This window comes from Planococcus citri, chromosome 2 (genome assembly GCF_950023065.1).
Source record: "Planococcus citri chromosome 2, ihPlaCitr1.1, whole genome shotgun sequence".
NCBI lineage: Eukaryota > Metazoa > Arthropoda > Insecta > Hemiptera > Pseudococcidae > Planococcus > Planococcus citri.
The window spans coordinates 4,024,473-4,042,949 of NC_088678.1; the positions used below are offsets into that span (position 1 = coordinate 4,024,473).

General features: G+C 34.2%; 1 protein-coding gene across 1 annotated transcript in view; it reads right to left on the reverse strand.

Moving 5' to 3' along the window:
• Window positions 1-3: 3 nt before the first annotated feature.
• Window positions 4-18,477, reverse strand: part of LOC135834251 (uncharacterized) — a 72,204-nt gene continuing 53,730 nt past the window's right edge. Inside the window, exon 4 of the mRNA XM_065348083.1 lies at window positions 4-5,122. Within this exon, the coding sequence (XP_065204155.1) occupies window positions 396-5,122 (4,727 nt within the window). The 3' untranslated portion in view covers window positions 4-395. The remainder of the gene's footprint in view (window positions 5,123-18,477) is intronic.

An 18,477-nucleotide genomic window follows, 5' to 3' on the forward strand; every position in this document is an offset into this window, starting at 1 on the left:
CAATAAAAAAGAAACAAGTCTTCGTTTATTCAATATTTAAAAAAACAATCAAATGAAAAACAATTTGTCGGTTGAAATCCGAAAACTAATATCTACTTCACATACCTCGGTAAAAAAAAAATAATAATAATTCAAAACACATTCACGAAACAGTGATAATAATATAATAAAACGTCGTTGTACTTCTACTCGTTAAAAATATATAGGTATATTATAATAATCAAATCTCAAAGTAATTAATTCTTAATAATAGGTAATAAAAACTGGTGTAATGAAACATACATCCCACTAAATCTAAAAAAAAACACAAAAATAAACGTAATATGTGTGATAAAACTAGTATTAAGAGTCGAAACAACGTTCGAAAAAATAAAAAAAATTTTAAAAATGCAAATCTACTGGGCATCGGTAGTGGTCGTCGACTCTTCACTGTTCTCAGTCTCCATCGATTCTGTCTCATTTTGAGTTGTCATCGACTCTTCATCGTTCTTTTCCGTCTCCGTCGTCGATAGATCACTATTCGCTGTCTCCATCGATTCGTCGTTTTTTTCAGTTTCCATCGATTCGTCTCTTTCTGTCGCTTCCGTTTCGTTTTCTTTTTCAGTCGCTAACGAATCGTTTTCTTTTACAATCGCCAACTCGTCTTCTTTTTCAATCGCCGTCGAATCGTCTTCTATTTCAGTCGATTTAGGTTCGCCATCGTTCATTATCATTGGCTTCGTTTGACTATCGTTTTTCTTGGCTCTTTCGACGAACCATTTCTTGACCAGTTTCTTGTTCGTTTTCAACCTGAGAGCGATCATTTTAGCCCTTTTATCGCTGAAATTGGCGCTTTTCGAGTACTCGGCTTCTAGAGCAGATTCCAATTCGGGATCGAGGTTTTTCACCGAAACGGTCACTCCCACTTTAGGTTTCTTTGGCGCCGACGATGATTTTCTCATCGTTTCGAACCAGGCTTGAATTCGAGGCACGGTCAGACCAAGATCTTGAGCTAGCAGGCGAACTTGAACAATCGATATATCCTTATTGGCTTTTAATTCTTTTCTTAGGACAGCTCGTTGATGAGACGTTAACGGTAATCGTTTTTTCTTTTTCTTTGGCGGCGGCGACGACGACGACGCTGCTGCGGTGGTAGACTGTGAATTCGAATCGTTCGTCGACTCTACGGGTATCTGTAATGAGAACTCTTCGCTGTTGAGGGATTCGTCGTCGAGGGCGTTGTTTTCGAAAGGGTCGTCGCCGTTCTCTAACGTATCTGATTCGATAGCTGCCAACGGTTCGTGTTCGATTGGTACTTCTTCTTTGATTCGGGCAACTTCTTCAGCAGTGACGAATTCAAACTGACCGCACGAGGCCGGTTGGTCGTCATCGGTCAAATCGATCGTAACGTTTTTCGGTTTCGATTTAGGCTGAGGAGGCGGTATCGTGAGAATGGTTTTGGTCAAGAAGCAGCGTTTCTTCATAAACCACCAGTGTAGTTTCGCTTCGGAGACGAGTAGTTGTTCGGATAGTTGAGAAATTCGCCCCAACTCGATCCACGGGTTCTTGCTGAATTCGTTTTCCAGGATACGGTTCTTGGCTTCGTCGATATCCTGATTACACTTGGTTTTATTCGTCGTAGGCGATTTGTTCAGTATCCAGAATATCTTCTCGATATCTTCCTCGATCGGTTCTAAATCCTTATCTAACGGTGTAATAAACCGTTGACGAGGTTCGTACGGTAAACTGGTCAAATCTTCGAGGAACTGGCTGTTGGGTTCGAGTTGGAAACTATACGAATGTTCTTCCATCGTTACATCGTTGTTAGTGGCTGCTGGGTAATTGGAATCCATTAAGGGATCGAATTGAGGCTCGAAATTCACCACCGAATCGTCTACTACAGCTGTTGACTCGTCTTCGTCGTCGTAATCGTAATCCAACACCGATTCGATTCCTCCTCGATATTCTTCGGTAAAGTAAGCAGGTTGTTCGTCGTTTTCGCACAGCAGTTCGTAATTACGTCTGCTCTCGAACCACGATTTGATGACAGCTTTCGGTACACCTAATTCGACTGATAGAGCTTCGCGAGATGGCCGGTTCATGTATCGACACTGAACGTAGTATTGTTCTAGGATTTCGATTTGTTGCAACGATAAGTACTTGTTGCGATTCTCTTCTAGTAGGTTTTCTCGAGGTAGCGCCGATAATCGTTGATTCAACCAGTTAAACCAGTTGGTGATTTGTTTAGACGATAAGTTGGTACGGTCGCTGATCTCGATTAATCTGTCGTTGGTCAACTGCGGACTCTGTTTGAACTCTTCGAACAGCATGTTCAGCTGATTGGGTACTTTGAATTCGTAGCTTTTTTTCGACGATTTCGATGCTTTTTTCGAACCAGTGGCAGACTGAGACTCCTGAGCTTGCTGAGGAGCAACAGATGGCATTTCTTGACCCGAAGACGACCATTTAGGCATGATTATTTTGATCGGTGGTACGGTTTGTACGGTTTCGGGAGTCGGTTCGAGACGTAACTCGAGTCTGCGATGTTCGAACCATGCTCGGATACGTTCTTTGGTGAGTTTAATTCGTTTGGCCATGTTTACGGTGCGTTCTTCGGTTAGATTCGGATCTGCTTCGAATTCACTGAGTAGAGTTTGCATTTGTTTGGTCGTCAAGTTGAACCAGTCTTCTTCGGCGGTGGTGGTGTTATTGGTACTGGGAACGTTCGTAGTCGCAACCGAACTACGTCTTCGGCTTCTAGTGCAACGACTGGCGCTTTCGAACCATTTCTTCAACTCGACCGAAGGTATTTGTAATTCGTCGGCTAGATTGGTTAGTTTTTTATCTTCGAACGGATACGATTCCAGTTCGTTGCTCAGACGAGCCTGCGTTTCGGGATCTAGTTCTTCGTAGACGAATTTAACGACCGGAGGTGGTTTAGCAGCGACCTGAGCTGGTTTCGATGCAGCTGGTCGTTTAGGAGCCGATGAAACGCTACCAGGACACTGACCGGTGAGAATTTCGTAATAACGAGCGTTCACGAACCAATTAGTTACGTGTTTTCGTAGCAATCCGAACTCCGCAGCTAACGAATCCACTTCGTATTCTTCCAAAAACTTACGAGTTTTGAATTCGTTCACGAGTCTAGCTCGAGCTTCGGCGCTAATCGCGGCGTTATTTAAGTTAGCTTCGACTTTGGATTTCTTCTGCTCGCTGATCTTTTTACCGAAATTATACAACCATTTGCGAACCTGCATCGCTGTCAGTTTAGTAGCTTGGGCGAGTTGTTTACTTTTATTCGCAGCACCTTGAGGAGATTTCTTGAATTCGTTGAACAGCATGGTTTTGTTATCGGCTGTGGTGAAATGATAACGCGCGTGTTGACGAGCCGGAGGTGGCGATGGTGATTCGGTTTTCGAAGTAGTAGCCATTACTACCGGTTCGGTGGCGGTATCATCGTCGTATTCGGCGACTTCAGCATCAGATTGCGACGGCTCGACATCAGATTGCTTTTTGCCCAGTAGGCCTATTTTTTGCAGACGATTCATGTGCTGTTTATTCCAATTCAAGATCTTATTAGGGTGTACTTTCAAACGTTTGGACAACATTACGCTGGTCTTCGTAGAAAGCTTACCGTATTTCAGGTAATGATTCAGCAAAGCTTTCTGCACACGTTCCGGTAACGACGAACGTTGCTGTCTGATGAGGGCGTGACTGAGGCGATAACTTCTGATGAAAAGTGCCACTTTGGATTCGGGTAAATTGAGAGCTTTGGATATTTTTTTATACGAACTGCTGAAATTCTTCGTACAGGCTAACAAATAAGCTTTCTGATCTTTGTCGAGCGAATCGAAGAATTCGTTCGCCTCCGCATTGTCGAGCATTTCGGTCATCTGAGGTTGGTCTTCAGGTTGCAGGGCAGGAATACTCGATTGAGGTATCGATATCGATGGTTTCAGCATACGCATTTCGTTCGACTCGTTCTTCGCAGTAGACGTTTTGTTGTGTTGTTGTTCGATTTTCACCAAATCTTTACCCCGAGAATGGACCTCGTACAAGCGACGATGAGTGAACCAAGCATTGATCGCGCTGCGAAGTACTCCGGTACTCTGAGATAATTCGATCATCTGAGCTAAATTCAAGAATCTGGTTTCTTTGTACGTTTTCTCGTAAGCTAGCACTTGGTCCGCAGTGAATCCCGAAGTGAGCAGTTTCTTCAAACCGGATTCGTTACTGTTCGACCATTTCTCACGAAATATGCTCAACCATTTAGCCAGCTGAACTTTACTCAATCCGGTCGCTTTCTCTAACTGCATCATTTTGGCCGAGTTCATCTTTATCATAGCCGGAGACTCGCGGAAAGCTTCGAACAAGATGTTTTTCTGTTGCTGCGTCTTCTTGTGGTGTTTCGCTTCGGTAATCTCCGCTATAACCGCAGCTTTAGTACGTCTCTGTGTCGGTACGGGTGTCGTAGTCGTCGACGGTACGGCCGTAACCGTCACCGAATCCGGTATCTGGTACTTTTTCAACTCGACCACCGGTCTACTCAACGCAACCGAGTTCGGTTTTCGTTTCAGGAACGCTTTCTTGATCACAGCACAGCTGACGTTGAACCGATCGGCCAACACGAGCGCGCTATCGTCGTCCAAATAATCGAAATCCGCTAGTTTTTCATCCAGCAAAGCGGCTTCGTCGACGGATAGCGATTTCTTCAACGTCTGGTTACGATGCGCTTTACCCCTCAGCCAATTGAACACTCTACTTTCCTGTATATTCAATTCGCGCGATAATTCTCGACCCATTAGACTAGTTGGCTTGGTCACCGAAGCGGTCATCCGCAGTAACTGGACTTTCTTATCGAACGATAACGTCGACAGCAGGTTCCGGGTACCACCAGAACGTGCTTTTTCGATATTATCGATCACGTCGTGCGATACTCGTCGAACGGCGCCGGTACCAGCGCTGCTGCCTTCGGCCAGAGCATTATGAAGTCTCAGGAAATGACGTATCTTCGGCGCTGGGATCTTAAAACGGGAGGCATTTCGGCGGATTTCTTCATCGGTATATTTACACCTGCCGGCGGGTTTCTCGCGTAACAGCTTCTGTAATCTTCTCGACTGCTCTTTGGTGATCGTAATACGAGCTGCAGAACAGAAATTTACGTCAATTAGTATCGAGTATTTATACAGCGAATAGAATAATCGTCGTAATAGATTAGGTGAATAGTGTCATAGCTCCCAAAACCGAACACAACTTCATGCAAAAAATTAAAATTAAAAATATCTCGAAATAAACAACTAACGAGTACAAATATTAAAAAAAAAAAAAATTCATGCAATTTCAAAAAATATTCCACCACGAGTCAAAATCTCTGTAAAAAAATCAAGCATAAAAAAATAATTATAAATTAAACTAAACTGCAAAAAAAAAAAAAAAAAAAAAAAAAGTGCAATTTTTTCGATTAACTCAAGCCATTAAAAATCAAACTCACCACTAATCCTAATTTCCCCTAAAAAAAAAAAAAAAAATTAAAAGCTTCACAAACAAGCAAATTAAACTCAAAAAAAATATCGTAAGATGCTACGAAAACAAAATTGATAAAAAATATCAACTCAAAATAGAAACAAAAAAAACACAAAATTATAAGAAATTTGCAAAATTATATTTATAAAAAAAAAAGGTAAACAAAAAAAAACAATGCTCTATCTAAATAATGGAATAAGTATAAAAAAATAAAATATCAAAAATAGTAAAAAAAGGAATACTAAAATTTTTTTAAAAAATTCAAAGCTACAAAAAAACATTCAAAAATTAAAGTTAAAATTTTTTCATAACTTTTCATCGCAAAAATTACCTATTCAAACATAAAAATACACATTACAACATTCATAATAGGCCATAAATTCGTAAACAAAAAAAAAATCGCAATAATACAAAAAAAAAAAAGTCTACATAATCTTAAAAAAAATACTCAATCGCTCATACCTGGTGTTTTGAGACCGTTCGGAAAAAACTACGCACTTTTTTTTAAAAAATACATATATATTTGTCAAAATAACATGTAAAAAAATTACGTGATTATTTAAATTTTAGTATAAACGCTTAAACAAATTAAAGCCTTATACATACAATATCTCAAATGATAATAAAAAAAAAAAATAGTGTTCGTAAGTTCACAGTACACTGCTTCTAAACAAAAGAAAAAAAATTAAAAAAAAAAAAGAGGAAACACCGAGAAACATCACCTATAGGCCTAAAAAATACAAAAGGAATGTTTTTGTTTGCACGAAGAGGAGAAAAAAAACACAAAATAATTCAAAAATGAAAAAGCATTCTCGAATAAATGCAAGTGGCATGGTTATGTTCAAAGCGTTTCTCACTTGAAGCGTATTGGTTATAAGATTAGTCGACTAAATATAAAATATTCATCTTAATTTCTAAATCACATTTTACATACATTTTAATATGTGCCTTGTTTCAATCTTTTTTTTCTATTTTTTTTTCTTTCTTTTGAAAAAGTATTTTTTTTCTCTCGATAACGAAGGCGCATATCTACATAAGTAAATCACTTTACACTTTCTCTAAATGTAAATTTACGCTTACTCTAAAGTAGGTATAAAGTAAAAAAAAAAAAAAGTTGATTATGTACAAAAAAAAACAATGAGTGTGCCGAAGATACTCGTAATTTTCACAGTGAAAATGATTACATTTCTTCCTCTGAGTAAAATTAAAATCGATATACTTTGCCATTTTTTTAAACACAAAATATCGATAAAAATAATAAAAAGGTAAGTAAAAAAATGGTAACACTAATTTTATCAGTTTTTCCATCAGTTTTTTTCAAGTAGTTTTTTTTCCTATTTCTGATAGGTTATATTTAAAAAATCAAAAGCCTTAAAGTTAAATCTATACGCGGGGCATCGAATAATACTACAGTCCTATACTAGGTACAACTGGTACAAGGTAGGTAAGTGAATCGTTCGCGAACGTTAGAAATGAATTGTTTTATGACAATAAACCAACGACTTCAAAGATGGAGCAATAAATCATTAACAAGGTGTCTATGGGTAACAAACAAAGTAAAGAGAGAGGGAAACTTTTTTTCGAATGCTTCAATAACGAATTGGGAGGGAGGGAGAGAGGGGGAGGGTGTGTGTGTGTTGAGATTGACATTCATTCGAGAAACATTTTAAAAAAAATTGTTCAAAATTCTGAGAGAACAAAATACACAGAAAATTTTGAACGAAATGACAATTTTTGATGAAAAATTGATTTTTTTTGAAAATTTTAGCAAAAAAAGGTTTTTTGATCATTTTGACGGGAGAAAAAAGTAGGATTTTCGACAGTTTTGGCAAAAAAGTGGAACTTACTGATTTTGACTAAAAAAAAGTTATTATTGAATAATTTTCTCGAGGGAAGGAGGAGGAAATGGGAAAGGAGGGACCGAAAAAAAGAAACTCGAAGCACATTTGATAGTGAGGCAAATTTTTCGACAATTTTTGGTCAAAAAAGTGGGATTTTTTGACGTTGTTGGCAAAAAAAAAAATGGATTTTTTGGGCGGTAAGTACCAGAAAAACAATTCGACCAAGTCGTAAAATTCTGATGGCAATTTGAAGAGAAATGAAAAAAAATCCTTCTATGGTGAATTTTTTTTACATTTCAACGATGGAAAATTTGGCTCTTTTTTCGCATAAGGTCTTTAAATAAAGTTTTCAAAGTGGTAGGAAAAGAGGATTAAAATTTATTCAGATCACAATTTTAATAATTCCAACGAGAATTAGAAAAAAAGATAGAAAAATTCGGAAAAGAAAAGCCAATAAATCATGAATAATTTTAAAATTAATCGATTTAAAAAATGGAAAAAACCACATCTTTTGGCAGGAAATTTTTCCAATTTTTTTTAAGAGGTCGGAACTCGGAAAGGAGGCTCAAAATTTATTCAAATTATTTTTTTTCATTACCAAAGAAACATTTTTAAAATTGAAATTTTTTGCAATTCTGAAAAAAAACATATTTTGATTAAAAAAATGGAAAAAAATCATATTTTTGGACAGGAAATTTTTCCAATTTTTTTTTAAGACGTCGGAAAGGAAGCTCAAAATTGATTCAAATCATTTTTTTTCATTATCAATAAAAAATTTTAAAAATTGAAATTTTTTGCAATTTTGAAAAAAAAACATTTGATTAAAAAAATGGAAAAAATCATACTTTTTGACAGGAAATTTTTCCAATTTTTTTTTAAGACGTCGGAAAGGAAGCTCAAAATTGATTCAAATCATTTTTTTTCATTATCGAAAAAAAATTTTAAAAATAAAATTTTTTGCAATTTTGAAAAAAAAAACATTTGATTAAAAAATTGGAAAAAATCATACTTTTTGACAGGAAATTTTTCCTATTTTTTTTTTTAAGAAGTCGGGAAGGAGGCTCAACATTTATTCAAATTAACTTTTTTTATTATCAAAAAAAAAAAAAAAAAAAAAATAGAATTTTTTTTGAAATTTTGAAAAAAAAACAAGATTTTAGGTGGGAAACTTGGCCAAATGTGACAAAATAGTGAGAAAAGAGGCTCAAAATTCACCTCATAAAAAATTTAAAAAAGAAGTACAAAAATTTTAAAAATATGAAATTCTAAATCAAAAAACAAAATACTTGGTTGGAAAATTTTCAAGTTTTGTGTTGAAAATAAGAGCCAGTGAGGGTCAAAATTTTTTCATTTTCAAAGCTAATTAAAAAAATATTTTTAAAATTCGAAAATAAAAACAAGTAAAAAAAAAAGGTTTTTGACAACTTTTTGAAGTGAGTGGTCGGGTCGTCAAAATTTTTCTATTTTCAAAAAAATCAAGAAAAAATTTGGAAAATCAAAAATTCTAAAACAAAAAATTTTAAAGCAAGTTTGACAAAAGATCAGAACTTTTTGTTGATTTTTGCAAGAAAAGCAGGACAGAAGTAGTGTTACCCCTCCTCCCCCCCCCCCCTCCAGCCCATTTTTCATATCCTTCGTCCATGAAAAAAAAATGCTCTCTAAATTTCCGAGTTTTTCTAGAAATTTTCACTGATCGAGAAAATCTACAAACCAAAATGTGGAATTTTTGCAGTAACTTGAACAGAATGTTCCTTATATGTTTTCATCCCCTCCCTTCTTAAAAAAGGTACTTTTAAAATTAGATAGCACCAATTTGAGAAATTTTAGCATTTTTTTCGATATAAAAATCCCATTTTTTTTGCTGAGGATAATGAATCAGAAAAAAAAAAATTTTCACTCAATTTTCAATTGAAAAAAAAAAAAAAAAAACAGAATTTCTAACTCCATTGCAAGACTTGGAAAAAAAAATTCAATATTCCAAGGTAAAAAGCACAGAAAATCGCAATAAGATGAATTTTCCTAATTGAATTTCATTAAAATTTCAGATCTAACCAGAGTCGATTTTTTCTAACAAATTCCCTTCAAAAATTACAATCTCGTTGAAAAAAATCTTCCAAGATCTCAATTCAGGCCCTACAATTTGAAGGCAATTTTCTCAACACAAATTTAATATGTACATTCTCGAACGATCACACAGAGGGGGGAAAAAGACCAACGAACGACCCCGGTCATTAAAAAAAGGCAATTTTTCAAACTAGTAAATCAAGAACCGTTTCCCGAACATTTTTTTTAGGGAAGAGTTGACACAACTTCGAACTAATTTTACTCGACAAAAATATTTTCAAGTTGCGAAAATGAAAAAAAAAATCATCAAACGTGAACAAAAAAAAAATAGGTAGGTATAAAATTACCTACATGAAAAAGGATAAACTTAGTACAAGAATTACGTATAAAAATCCTGAGGATTAAAAAGCTCTTTGGGATGATGAGATAAAGAGTCGAATGGAGAGAGTGAGAGACGATTGACACGTGTGGGCTACTTGAATATTAATATTTTTCACGAATTTTCTAACAAATAAAAAAAAAAATTTCAAACCAGTTGAAAGTTAAAACTATTTCAAGCAATACCAATATTACATGTCTATTGTGATGTAAGTAGGTATACGCAATCATCATACGTAAAAATATTTCAAAATGCATTTTATGGTTTAAGATAAAACCACCTCACAGAGGGAATGGTAACAAAATAAAAATGATATTTTCGCCACACGCAAAATTAAAAAAAAAAAAAAAACATATGCGAGGATCAATTATATGTGACAAACAAATCTGACCATCTTCTCAATATCTACCCATATAAAATGATGATAGAAAAGAAAAAAAAATACAGTAAAAAATCTCTTACTCAATCACGAATCACGACGAATTACGTATCACAAGATCCTTCGATCAAATCGGTCCAAAACTTTTGTTCAGATTCGGCCATCTTGTATCTCTTTTTCGTAAACCAGCTCTTAATGGAGCTCTTCTTCTCTTGGATTTTTTCAGCCAACGCTGCTAGTTTCTCATCGTTAATATACTGCGATTTCTCAAACTCTTCGTTGAGTATTCGCAACTGTTCGGGGCTGAAATGAAAGCTGGAATTTTGCTGCTGCTGCTGCGGTTGCTGCTGTTGCTTTTTACGACTCGATCTAACCATCTTCTTCGATTCGTATTGTTCTCCTACATCGATATCGTTATCGTTTTCGTTTCTCGATTGCTCGTGGAATCGCATCAATCTCCTAATCGATAGCTGTCTTTTGGTGAACTTGCCATCTTTGGATTTCTCATCTTCCAGCATCTGTAGCCTTTGCAGGCGCAGAGATTGTTTCTTTATTTTACATCTATAGTCGCAGAACCATTTGCGTACCTGCATCTTTTTCAGTCCGGTATTACGAGCAATCACAGCAGCTTCGCCTTGGGTAATATAGGGCGAATTTTCGAACGCTTTCTTCAGCATTTCAACCTGATACGGACTGAATCGTTTCTTATTCGTTTGTTCGTCGTAATCGTCGTCTTCTTCGGGCGGATTCATCGTCTTCTTGGATCGTTTTTTCATCAATTTCTTACGCGAGCCGACGCCGCCGCCAGTACCGCTCAAATGTTTACTATACTCGGCCACAGAAGCGAATTGATCATCGACTACCTCGATTCGTTCAGCTTCCGATTCGTCATCCGCAATAGGATGGTTTTCCGTTTGCAGGAAACTCAGCGGTAAGCTGGGATCTTCGTCTAGAGTGATAGATTGTTTTTTAATCTTACACCTATAATCGCTAAACCATTTTCTCACTTGAAGCTTCTTCAGGCCGATTTTTCTAGCGATAAGGGCTGCTTGGCTTTGAGATATGTACGGCGATTCGGCGAACTCTTTTTTCAGCACTTCGACCTGGTACGGGGTGAATCTCTTCTTCGAACAATGCTCGTTGCTGGCTTCGCTGGATCCGTCGGTGCAGCATCCGGCTTTACAGATGGTCGATTTCTTTCCTCGTTTACCACCGCCGCCGCTGGCCTGCTGGTGGTGGTGATGGTGATGATGATGATGATCGGGGCTGATATTTTTCAAGATTTTTCGCAGCGCTTTCGACGACGAAGATGTGTTCTCGTTGGTGACGATGGTTTGCGTAACTTCCACCACATCCGAGGCGATCAAATCTTCTCCGAATTCGCCTATAAAAAAAACAAGTAAAATCATCGATCAGCGAAACGAGCCACAAATCAGAATGCGAGAGTATACCTTAGACCAATCTCAGCTAATAGGCATTCCGATAATAATACGCTTAAAATATAGGTAGGTATATAAATTTAAAAGGGTAAGTAAGAAAGTAAATAGTACGTTAAAAAAGCGTAAATGTAATATAGAGGCTGCAATGTAGTATATTTATACGAGTTTTCGAAATAATACCGTTTCCACAAAAAAATCTGTACGTGGGGGTTTTTCACGACCTATAAAAATCAAATCAAAATCATTATTATTAATACATACAAGTGTAAATAAATTGCGTATAAAATATTATACATTTCTCTCTGCGATTAATTCGATTCGATCTTGCGACCATTTCAGGTGTAGAAGATCGTATCGAGATCAACGAATACCTTGAAAATGATTACGACAAACGAGAGAATATGTAACTTTTAATTGACATAAAACTAATCTGTAAAATTTATATGGATTTTAGAACCGATCATCGATCGGTATGTTCATTTAAGTATTTTACAAAAAAAAAAAAATAAAAATTCAATACATCAATATTATGAAAAAAAAAAAAAAAAAAAAAATACATCTTCGAACAAATACTCGAGTTATGAAACGTTTTCCTCTTTCAATCATATTTCAGCAATCGATACCTCACACACACACAAAAAACACAACTACTAAAATAACGAAATAGGTAAATACAAATAATAAAATGACGATAAAAAAAAATAAAACAACGGTAAGAAAAAGAGAACATAACGTATAGAGATAGGTAAACCGTACAAAAAACAAAACTTAATAATTACTTAAGTACATTGAAAACAATTACACATTATTTTACACTCGATTACATTTACTTAAATACACAAGAGAGACCAAAAAAAAAAAATCAAGAGAGAGCTTCGAAAATTTTAAAAATAGAAAATAATGACTCATTCGAGAATCAAGCTTGAACGTATAACAAAGAATATTATAAAGATGTATTTTTCTCAATTGTATCTCATCCAACATATTGCTTTTGATTTCATCAAAACCGAAAACAAACTCATCAAATTCGAAATCGACGACATCGAAAAACTTCGAAATGATCGATGTATTATTTTTTAGAATTTTTACCCCTGTAACTTTTCCTTTGCCACCTCTCCGCTTGAAAAAATTTGATTTTCAACACGAAAACAAAAGTTTTCAATTTGAAAAGCTGAAAAATCATGCCTCGAGAATACGAGAAAAATCGAAATATTCGTCGAAAGGTGGATGAGAGGGGCGGGGGGGGGGGTTCCTTCATATGTTTTATAAAATCGATAATGATGCCTATTTGACGAAATCGAATGAGATTAATTTCGAAGATGGCTCGAATGCGCCACCGTACTTTTGAAATTATACGTTTTTACATTGAGGGAAAAAAACGTACAACGTAACACTTGAAAAAATGAAAAAAAAAACATTAAAAACACTATACATATCGATTAATTAAACGTAATAATATCCTAAAATTAAAAATTCTATAACAATAATTTCATATCACGAAAAAGAGCATTTCAAAAAAAAAAAAAAAAAACAACCTAAAATAAGGTGCCCAACAAACAGAATATCAAGACGGGAAGAGAATTTGTAAAAAAAAACACCACATAATTGGAAAATTCGAAATGAAAAACTAAATGAGAATGGAAATTTTTTCATGTTTGATTCACGAAAATTTTTTTTTAAAAAAAACAGGACTTTTACCATTGTGCTAACGGAAGGAGAAGGGGAAAAGGAGTTTAATAAGGTCAAAATGTGTTCGAGTAAAAAAATCCATCATTTTTAAAAAAACAACAACATCAACGATAACGACCAAACAAAACTCAAAATTCTGAAAGAAACCCCGATCAACTAAAAAATATAAAACCTTGATGAAAAAAAATGAAAACAAGAAAAATGTTCCTTTATGAATATTTGGTAGAAAATCGGGACTTTCTTCAACGACAATTTTCTCAAATGCTTCAATTAGTAGAGGAGGATGAAGAGGGGGGGAGGGGAGGAGACTTAAAGTCAAAATTCAAAGAAAAAAATTTTCCATTTTTGAAAAAATCCAAAAAAATAAACGAAAATTTGAAAAAAATCGTCAGAAAAATTTTGAAAGATGGGAAAAAATAAAAAAAGTCAAATTAGGCAATATTTTGAGGAAAAAAAATTAGGACGACGTCTTCGTTTTGAAAATTTTTGCAAGAAAACTTGACTTTTCAATCAAAAACACGACTGTTTGTGAGATTGAAACGACAATTTTCTCAAATGCTTCAATTAGTAGAAAGGGGGGGGGGGGGTTAAGGGGGGAGGGGAAGACTTGAAGTCAAAATTTTAAGGAAAAATTTTTCCATTTTTGAAAAAATCCAAAAAAATAAACGAAAATTCGAAAAAAATCGTCAGAAAAATTTTGAAATTTGATGGGAAAAAATAAAAAAAGTCAAATTAGGCAATATTTTGGGGAAAAATTTAATTTTTTTGAAAGTTGAAAAAAAAATTAGGACGACGTCTTCATTTTGAAAATTTGTGCAAGAAAACTTGACTTTTCAATCAAAAACACAACTGTTTGCGAGATTGAAAAAAAATCGAAATTTTTTTTTGTCTTGGAAATTTTACCAAAAAAAATTGGATTTTTTTATTGTAAAAAGAACAAACTTATTATTCCCTTGAAACCATTTTAATGATCGACAAAGGACAATTTTAGCAACAAAAACACTGAACTTTTTGCGGATATAAAAAAAATAAAATAAAAAAACAGGACTTTCTCTGCTCTGATAATTTCAGTTAAAGACCGAATTTCAGTCCATTGTTGGCAAAAATATTTTTTATTCTGGAAATTCGAGCAAAAAACAGAAATTTTTGGCAATTTTGTTACCAAAAAAAAAAAATTCAACTTTGCAATTTTGACTAAACAGGACTTTTTGAGAGTTGAAAAAAACAGGACTTAATTTTGACAAAACGCCTGACGGTTTAATTTTCAGTAAAAAAGGAAATTTTCTAGTAATTTAGTCAGAAAATGTTTTTTTCAAATTTTATAAAAACAGAACCCTTTTCTTCTGGAAATTCAGTCAAACACAAAACTGCTTGAAAGTAGGGAAAAAACACAACTTTTTTGCAAGTTTTCCAGTCATTTTTGGTAAAAAAAAAACAATATTACCTCAAAATTTTGTAAAAAAAAGTTAGAACAAAAAAAAAATATTAGGACACATAAGCAATAAAAATATCTGTTAGGCACCTGGTAAAAATACAAGAAAAAAAATACAGTATTTACACCTGGCACACTGGGAAACAATTCGCACTCCTTTGAGTGTACTCAATAAATTACTCACGGCACAGAACAGGCAGACAGACAGACCTGCTAACAGCTGCATACGTATTTAAATAAAAAATATAAAAAATTTGGCAACGAATTTTTCAAAATGAAATAGAGGTCTTGATTTCGTGAAAATCTCCTAAAAACCAAACACTGGTGCATTTTATTGGAAAAATAAAACGCTAGTTATCTATTTGACAGATTTTAGATTTAAAAAAAAAACTATGGAAGGAGATTGAAAAAATAAAAGTTTCTACCTTCCCCCTCTCAATTCTCCATTTCCGGACATCATAAAAAATTAGAAAACAGACCCTCTTTTAGACAATTGCAGAAGGGGGAAAGGGGGTTAAAATTTTAAAAAAGATGCAAATCCAAGTAATCAAAGTTTGAAATAACTTCATTAATAATAAAATACGTTAAAAAAAATGATTAAAAAACCAGATCAGCATCGAAAAGACTGCAGTATCGACTGCTCCAATAATTAAAACGCTGACTAGACGAACAAATAAGCATAAAATTTATATAAGTACATTTTTGTAGTGCAGAAGGAAGTTCGTACCAAAAAATGATAAAAATTTAGGAAAAATTCATACACCATTTCGACTAGGAGGAATGTTGATCAAAAATCTACGAAATCGCAAAAAAAAACAAAAAAAAATTTGCGAAATTATCGTAGTAATAAAAAAATGAGATCACGAGTAAATTTTTGATCATTAATCGAGTTAAATCTATAAGTCTGAATAGCTTATCAGTACAATAAATGCAAAAAAAAAAAGAGGTCGAGTTCCCTAAATGTACATAGAAGATCGTTAAAAGCGTAATTTGAAAAAGGAAAATAAAAGGTAAACAGCGAGTATAAGCTTAAAAATACAATCTACGAATAAAATACCTATAATAATTGCTTTTGATTGTAACCACAGTCATTGTTTGTAAGAGAAAAAAAAAAAAAAAAGTAAAAACTTTACTACCATACAGACTATGTTCAAAAGGAAGAAAAGGAAGACCTATGAAAATACATGTAAGTACCTTATTGCGTTAAAACAAATCGTACAAATCGAGTCATACAGGAAGGACAAGAATACGAGAGAGGAAGTAAGATAGTAAAATTAGCAAAAAAGGACTGCTGTACTTATACACATCGATATTAATATTTTCATAAAGAAAACAAGTAAGTAAGTAAAACAGGGAACATAAAAAAAAGGACCAACCAACGTTAAACGTTTGTTCGCACATAAAATAATAATACAATACGAGATCCATACCGAACAACAAAATCACAATTTTAAAAAAAATATACAATACTGTCTGGAAATACCTACACACTGACACACGAAAGACACGACATCGATACAAGCACAGCTTCGCAAGCATCCACTTTCTCAGAAAAAACTGTAATCTTAATCCGAATAATAATGAGGCATTAATTTCATGATCTTTTTGAGCGGATGCTCGGCGATATGCTGCTGTTCGTTGGTATCACTGGACGATTCCTCTTTTTGTACCGCTGATAGGGCTTTTTCATAGATACGCTGCTCGTGCTCGTCGTTCGACTGATTATCTGTAACACTAGTTAAAGGCGGTTCAGGGTACTCGGACGAGTACGAGTTACGTTTCTCTTTCGAGCGTCGATTTTGAAACCAAACTTTGATCTGTCTATCGGTCAGGTTCAACTTGGAGGCTAGAATCAGTCTGCGGTGACTGGAGACGTAATGGCTGACCATGAATTCTTTCTCTAGTTCTTGTATCTGGTTGCGAGTGTAGGTGCATCGTGATCTGGACCCGGAACCTGATTTACCTACGAAAGGGTAGTCCAAACAAAGAGAAACAAAAAAGTAATACGAGTTAGTAAAATGTAATCAAGGGTCGAGTCATCGAATAACGTACGACTAAATGCTCTGTTCACCTCAACTACTACATGTACACGTACATAATTACAATTTTTTCATTACCTAGGTGATAATTATTTTCACAAATAGGGTTACCTATGTCCTTTTTTTTTCAAGCACACCTCGATAGATTAATTTAAAAAAACGATGCGACACATTATCGCATTGTTTTTTTTTTACTTTCAAGTATATTAAGAAGAAAACAAGATTTTCACACGCGACTCTACATAGCTCAAGAAAACAAAATATTCAGCCAGGTAAGTTAAATACACAAGACACACTACAGGCACAAGCTAAACAATAATACGAAATCATACCTGTAGATTTACAGCTTTCATATGAATCGACTATCACAAAGGTGAACATTCTGAATTTCATTACAAAAAATAAATGAAAATATATAAAATCGAGTAAGTACATCGAACATTCAACATTGTATCAAGAAAACTGAACTCGAATCTTATTCATCCTTCGCCCAACAGTTTGGCAACACTGCTCTCAAAAATGGACTTGGAATTTTACTTATCGTTTTCTGATGAAAAAAAAAAACAACCTTACACAACAACTTGAATTATTAAATGAATACTTTTGTTATCTTTTGAAAAGAAACTACTCTTCGGGACAACGAATTAATTATGGGAACAAATTGTTCACAAACGACGAACACGATTCAAACTAAAAAATTATCCAATCATCGATCGAATCAAATTCATGAATAATTTACCATGGAAAGGTGTCTAAAAAAAGGAAAATTTGAGGACGACATGCAGAAGCAAAGGTCGAACTTTCAGCAGGAAATGTTTTCAAGTGCTGAAATTTTGGGAAGAATGGATTGAAAAGATGGATGGAGGGAGGAAGGAGACCAAATTTTATTCAACATGAAATTTTTCAGAATAATATTTTCCTCTTTTCCAAGGAAGTAAATAAATAGACAAGTCTAATTGAGTTTGATTTGAGAAATAAAAAAATCAACTTTTTTACCATTTTGATCAAAAAAATTGAATTTTTTGCAATTTTAGAAAAGCAGGATTTTTTTACAATTTTAACAAAAAAAAAACAGGATGTTTTCTAACAAAGACCCAAATTTTCTGCAACTTTGACAAAATTGTGAAATTTTTTCCAATTTTGACAAAATTGCAAGATTTTTGACAATTTTTGACAAAACCGCTTTTTTTGCAGTTTTGGACAAAAAAGCAGGATTTTTGAGACGAAAAAAAGAAAAAAAACATTTTTTTTGCAACTCCAAATAAAGCAAAACTTTTTGCAATTTTGAAAAAACAGTAATTTTTTTTCAAATTACTACCACATAGAAAAATTTTAGGCAATGTTGACAAAATAGCAGGAATTTTAGCGTCAAAAACTCAAGATTTTCTGCAACTTCGAAAAAAGTAACATTTTTCGCAATTCGAACAAAACAGCAAAATTTTTTGCAATTTTGATAAATGGCAGAATTTTTTTTTGCAAATTTTGACAAAGCAGAAATTTTTGCAGTTTTTGACAAAAAATTAAAAAAGAAGAAAATTTTTTGCAGCTTCAAAAAGCAACATTGTTTGCAATTTTGAAAAAAAGCAAAAAAATTTTTTTCAATTTTTACCAAGTAGGAGAATTTTTGGCAATGTTGACAAAATAGTAAAATTTTTTGCATTTGAGACGAAATAGCAGAGATTTTTTACAACAAAAAGCAAGATTTCCAGCAAT